Genomic DNA, 6922 nt, shown 5'->3' on the forward strand with positions numbered 1-6922 from the left:
GCCAATGCAGGTTTTCGAGGAAGGTGGTAAGAAACAGGCGGGGGTATGCGGGTCCTCCCCAGAAAATTTAGAATCCCCCCCCTTTTCCTCCTGAAAGTAGGGGGGGTGTAATTGTACACGCCATCCCCCACGTCAATAAGTGGGGGGGGATGCATCCCCCCCCCGCTATCTACGCCCCTGAATCGAGTGATGAAGATACGGAAAGAAAGAACGAGGACGAGACGAGATGGTCACCTAGGCTGTTGTATGTAGTATATTCCTGAGGTTCAACGCTTATCGAAGCACAACAGTATTATTAGTCTTGAATATATCTATAGGATATAGGTCCGCTTTGCACCTAATCACAGCGTGATATCCATTTCGTATGGGGATAGAATTCCGTCGATGAAACTCGCGTAAGTGGCATCCAGCGTCATTAATGTCTCTCTGATGACCGTTAGAATGGGATTACCATCGATTGTCGCCGTCTGCTGAGCGCCGCTGGCGGCAGGAGCGAACCTACAGCGCACGGTGATCTCCCAGCTCATGCAGCGATGAAGACCATCAGGTGCGCTGTAGGCTATACACCCAGTCCTATAATATAGTGGTATTATATTGTATGCCATAATGCTTATACCCATTACCGTCAGCTCATTACTGACTGATCATGAGAACACTCGAAACGAGCGCATCTGTGTTTCACGAGATAGACTTGATCGGTTCGACTATAGTTAGACACGAGAGAAATTTGTAGTAACGCGATCAGCGTAATCTTAGATTACAGCTCAGTTTACTACACGTGCGTTGAATGTTCCGGCAAAGAATGCGCGTCTGATCGGTTGACGATATCACAATTTTCTCTGTATCAGGAGACGAAGGATTCGCGAAGGAAGATCCAAAACACTGAAAGATTGTGTGTTGTACAAACTCAACATATAGGGAACCCAAGAGGACTTATACGGAATAAATTCCAGCGTACCTTTCAAACAGTCTTGCTGTATATCTATGCCGATCTATTTAATTAATAATATTTAATATAGTTAATCGCATCTGTCAGGTTCGAGAGCTCGCGAAGACGATTGGGAGTCGGTTACAATATCAATAGGAACATCTACAATGGAAAGGACCACCTGTCCTGTGCTGCTACCTACCGGCCCTCGTGACACGACCGTACAATGAAGCATTCCTCTGCCTTCTAAGACAGAGTAGTAAGTCGTCGCAGTTATAGTCAGGGGGCAGATTTCAAAAAGAGTTAAAATAAAGATGTCGTCTAACTTTTGGGTAGAGGCTGGAAACGGTAAATATCATTTCTATGATACTTGGGGAGTTTCACTGGGTATGTTTCCAGGCTGACTTTGCGTATTGTGGCGGCATCTTGAATCCAAAATGACCGCCAGGGAAAATGGATTTTCTGAAATATCTGGACTCTCAGACGTCGTAGAGACATAATGTTGGTGGCTATACCACATTTTCGGATAATGGAGAACCCAATTACCACACTTAGAAAAGCATAGGATGGGCGGCCATCTTGGATTCAAGATCGCGCCAGTGAAATTTGTTATTTTTAATAACTAGACTCCAAGACGTCGTAGAGACATAATTTTGGTGTCTAACCCACATTTTCGATAGTGGGAACAGAATTATGACACTTAGAAAAGCATAGGATGGCGGCCATCTTTTATTTCAACATGGTGGTATGTTACTCCATTAATACAACAGTCATAGCCAACATAAATACATATATAAGCATACCAGAATTGTCAGAATATGTTGTTTTAAACAGTCACACCCAAGAACATTGTGTATGGGTTCATGCAGCCATAATTGCATTTGCACGCACCGTGGCGCAACGTTGGCAATATGACGTTGGGCCAACGTTGGCTGACGGCCGTTGGGCCAACGTTGGGCCAATGTTGGCTGCCAACGTTGGGCCCAACGTTGGCACGCTGAGCAAAAAGACGTTGGATCAACGTTGGCTGTCTGCCGTTGGGCCAACGTTAGCAATATGACGTTGGGCCAACGTCATATTGCCAACGTTGGCCCAACGGCAGGCAGCCAACGTTGGCTCAACGTTAGCAAGAGCTGAAGACAGCCGTTGGCCCAACGTTAGCAAGAGCTGAAGACAGCCGTTGGCCCAACGTTGGCCCAACGTCAGCATGTTATCTGGGATTACCGTAAATGTTCCGCTAAAGCCCTGTTGCTACAAGGTCCACACTCAGGATGAGACCTATGGCGTCATGAAAATGTGGGTGAAGACACCAAAATTATGCCTCTGCGATATTTAGGATTTTAGTTATTCAAACAAAATAAACCAATTTCATTAGCGGCCATCTTGAAATCCAAGATGACCTCCATCCTATGCTTTTCTAAGTGTCATAACTGGGTTCTCCACTATCCGAAATGTGGGTATAGACACCAAAATGATGTCTCTACGATGTCTTGGAGTCTAGTTATTCAAAATAAACAAATTTCACTGGCTGCGATCTTGAAATCCATTATGGCCGCCATCCTATGTTTCTCTAAGTGTGATAATTTGGTTCTCCACTATCGAAAATGTGGGTATAGCCACCAACATTATGTCTCTACGACGTCTGGGAGTCCAGATATTTCAGAAAATACATTTTCGCTGGCAGTCATTTTGGATTTCAAGATGGCCGCCACAAAACGCAAAAGTCAGCCTAGAAACATACCCAGTGAAACTCCCCAAGTATTATAGAAATGATATTTACCCGTTTCCAGCCTCTACCTAAAAAGTTTAGGGTCATCCTTATTTTGGATATCTGCCCCCTGACTATTACGTCGTCTCACTGCCTTGCGATTTGGGCGTGAAAGCTTTTGCAAGCGTTGTCACATACTGCGTGGCTAAATAAGTGTTACTTATATACACGAAGGTTATTTGGTACGCAGCTAAAAAAATTAAGTTTCGTAGCTGCGTACCACTGAAGAATATACTCTCGGGTTTTAAGGAAGTAAGCATAAAAAAGTTTGTCATATATACTAGCTCTTTAACGTCTACTTTCTATAGAAATATGCATCTCAGATGTTCGTAGTTTTACAATCAGCAGGAAAAAAAGCAACAGTTTCATTTTCAGCTAGGATTCGCGATGGCGACCATGTTAAATCGCGGAAGGACGGCGGTCGGTCGCTTCCATCGAATTCATCCCGAATTTCAGGGAAAGGGAATCGGATCCATGCTTTCAAGTGCGCTGGGAGAGGCAATATTAAATCATCCGTCTATACAGGAGATAATGTATGTGAAACTTCTCACGGGACCAAAGATCTGTCCGTGTCCATACGGAGACTACACCATAGCAATAACGAAGGTTGGTATCGCCATTGTGAGACTATAACGAAATTATGTTATTAGGTCAAAGTTCATTAGAAAACTTATCAGATAACACTAGGGAAGACTTTCTTGTGAAATACCAAAAATGCACAAGAGATTTTGCCCTCCCACCATGCCGATGAGAACGCCTGCTCTATGATGAGAGGTGGAGAGGAGCCCCCTCCCTCACTTCTCCTCACAGTTTCTCAGTGACAGTGTCTCGCATCCTTCACCTTCCAGCCGCGGGTGTCCTACAACGCCATAGACCACAGCGGCGTCGAGGCCGTAAGTTCGGCACTCGAAAAATACGACGTCAACACTCTGCGCTGGCTGAACGATGACGAGGCGAAATATGCGCTGACGTCACCGCACGTCGGCAGACGTCTCTTCCCCGACGACGTCATTCTCGTCGACCTGATGCCGTACCGACGAGCGGCCGACGTGCACGCGATTGTCGTCGACAACGAAAACCCGTACGTGCTCGCCGACGACGGCTACGCGTCGCTCAGCTTCGGTACGGCCTTCCCGCTCGCAGACGACTTCCGGGTCCGGTACAAGATCGACGTGTACGCGAGGGACGCGGCGGCGGCAAGGTCGCACGTCGCTAGGCACGCGCGGCTGGCCGCCGCCATCTTTGACGGCAAGAGCGTCGCCTTCGTCGTCTGCGCCGACGCGCGTTTGCGTGACGTCAGAGCCGACGTGTTCCGTGCTGTCGGCGAGGCGGGCTTGCAGGAGAGTGATGTCGGGAGAGGCGGCGGGCAGTACCAGCTGATAGCGGCCGTTGACGCGAGAGATTTCGCAGAGAGTATAAAACGCGACGCGCAATCGAACCCGGTGACGTGGCAGTGGGAGCCGGGAGCACTGCGCATGCGCTGAGTCATATCGACAACGGAGGGGGGGCGTTATAATTTATCATAAAGACAAGTAGTTGTGACAATGATAAAGGTTATGTTTCTGACAACGTTTCTGACAAATGTTACGACTCTCATACACGCACGCACACTTATACACACGCGCACCCACACACACTCACACGCACATACATATTTCTCTTTATAATAATATAACCTTCATGCTAACTAACCAACTTTATACAAGCTATCGATTAACACGTTTGGCCTGCGCGACTTTTAAATAACGCGCACGGCTCTGGGTGTGTGGGTATACAGGATATAGAATCCCCGATATATATAATACTATTAATAATAATCAACCAAAAACAAATCAGTAATGTTAGTTTTGATACAGTTTATATTCTATGAACAAAAATATTTTACAGAAATAAAATTTACAGGCCTATACTTAAAATAACATCTGTAATTTAAAAGATAATATATGGTCTTATATGATAGACATTCTTTAGTATTACAATTACTAAAATCAACACATTTTTATTTCATAATGCGTTCAAATACAATTATAAAATCAAGAACATTTACACACATCAAAAGACATAGCAATCTAAAGAGTGGTCGAAATTTCACAAAATCAACATCAATAATATACAAGTAAAATAATCACACTCGCTCTAACTAGCTAGATAAACGCTCATAAAGCTTTACAAACAACATTTAGACCACATGTACACTAGCACCTTAGCATCAACATGCCAGCTCACACGCGACCAAATTTAAAACAACTTCGGCAGTTCTTTCAGTCTATCGATGTCCAGCACGTTCTCGCGTGCGGCCGCCGCACCCGCCCGCTCCCTGCCGCGCGCACTCCGCCGCCTCTCCGACGCAGCGTCGCTTCCCCTGCTGTCACTCGAGCTGCTCCCGTCGTACTCCCGCTCCTCCCGGATGCTGTCTCGCGACGGTGAAGGCCGGCCACGGCGACTCGACCCCGGGTGCCTCGCGTCGCGGCAGGGCTCGGGCGAGACATGCTGCCCCGCGTGCGTGTCGTCGCTGACCGGGTGCGAGACAAGACGCTGCTGCGTCTGCATGGCGGCCGCCTCGCGCGACGGGGCGTGACCGCGCCTCGGCGCCTCGTCCGAACGAGACGAGATGGTCACCTAGGCTGTTGTATGTAGTATATTCCTGAGGTTCAACGCTTATCGAAGCACAACAGTATTATTAGCTCTTGAATATATCTATAGGCATATAGGTCCGCTTTGCACCTAATCAACAGCGTGCATATCCATTTCGTATGGGATAGAATTCCGTCGATGAAACTCGCGTAAGTGGCATCCAGCGTCATTAATGTCTCTCTGATGACGTAGAATGGGATTACCATCGATTGGTCGCCGTCTGCTGAGCGCCGCCTGGCGGCAGGGAGCGAACCTACAGCGCACGGTGATCTCCCCAGCTCATGCAGCGATGAAGACCATCAGGTGCGTGTAGGCTATACACCCAGTCTATAATATAGTGTATTATATTGTATGCCATAATGCTATATACCCATTACCGTCAGCTCATTACTGACTGATCATGAGAACACTCGAAACGAGCGCATCTGTGTTTCACGAGATAGACTTGATCGGTTCGACTATAGTTAGACACGAGAGAAATTTGTAGTAACGCGATCAGCGTAATCTAGATTACAGCTCAGTTTACTACACGTGCGTTGAATGTTCCGGCAAAGAATGCGCGTCGATCGGTTGACGATATCACAATTTTCCCTGTATCAGGAGACGAAGGATTCGGAAGGAAGATCCAAAACACTGAAAAGATTTGTGTTGTACAAACTCAACATATAGGGAACCCAAGAGGACTTATACGGAATAAATTCCAGCGTACCTTTCAAACAGCTTGCTGTATATCTAGTGCCGATCTATTTAATTAATAATATTTAATATAGTTTAATCGCATCTGTCAGGGTTCGCAGAGCTCGCGAAGACGATTGGGAGTCGGTTTACAATATCAATAGGAACATCTACAATGGAAAGGACCACCTGTCCTGTGCTGCTACCTACCGGCACCTCGTGACACGACCGTACAATGAAGCATTCCTCTGCCTTCTAGAAGACAGAGTAGTAAGTCGTCCGCAGTTATAGTCAGGGGGCAGATTTCAAAAAGAGTTAAAATAAAGATGTACCTAAACTTTTTGGGTAGAGGCTGGAAACGGGTAAATATCATTTCTATGATACTTGGGGAGTTTCACTGGGTATGTTTCCAGGCTGACTTTTGCGTATTGTGGCGGCCATCTTGAAATCCAAAATGACCGCCAGGGAAAATGGATTTTCTGAAATATCTGGACTCTCAGACGTCGTAGAGACATAATGTTGGTGGCTATACCCACATTTTCGATAATGGAGAACCCAATTACGCCACGGTGCGTGCAAATGCAATTATGGCTGCATGAACCATAACAATGTTCTTGGGTGTGACTGTTTAAACAACATATTCTGACAATTCTGGTATGCTTATATATTGTATTTATGTTGGCTTATGACTGTTGTAATAATGGAGTAACATACCACCATGTTGAAATAAAAGATGGCCGCCATCCTATGCTTTCTAAGTGTCATAATTCTGTCTCCCACTATCGAAAATGTGGGTTAGACACCAAAATTATGTCTCTACGACGTCTTGGAGTCTAGTTATTAAAAATAACAAATTTCACTGGGCGCGATCTTGAATCCAAGATGGCCGCCATCCTATGCTTTTCTAAGTGTGGTAA

The 6922-nt window shown here is 46.0% G+C and overlaps 1 protein-coding gene across 1 annotated transcript; it reads left to right on the plus strand.

Annotated features, from left to right (window-relative positions):
- Window positions 1-1151: 1151 nt before the first annotated feature.
- Window positions 1152-4180, plus strand: LOC106815280. The gene is made up of 3 exons (XM_014819726.1): window positions 1152-1187; window positions 3072-3302; window positions 3545-4180. The coding sequence occupies exons 2-3, from the start codon at window positions 3084-3086 to the stop codon at window positions 4178-4180; spliced, it is 855 nt and encodes a 284-aa protein (XP_014675212.1). The 5' UTR covers window positions 1152-1187; window positions 3072-3083.
- Window positions 4181-6922: the final 2742 nt, after the last annotated feature.

The sequence above is a fragment of the Priapulus caudatus genome, unplaced genomic scaffold (genome assembly GCF_000485595.1).
Source record: "Priapulus caudatus unplaced genomic scaffold, Priapulus_caudatus-5.0.1 Scaffold1081, whole genome shotgun sequence".
NCBI classification, from domain to species: Eukaryota; Metazoa; Priapulida; class Priapulimorpha; order Priapulimorphida; family Priapulidae; genus Priapulus; species Priapulus caudatus.

Coding starts and splice junctions, on each gene's coding strand:
- LOC106815280 (XM_014819726.1), top strand. CDS start 3,084: ATGGCGACCATGTTAAATCGCGGAAGGACGGCGGTCGGTCGCTTCCAT. Junction 3,303..3,544: donor ACACCATAGCAATAACGAAG/GTTGGTATCGCC, acceptor TTCACCTTCCAG/CCGCGGGTGTCCTACAACGC.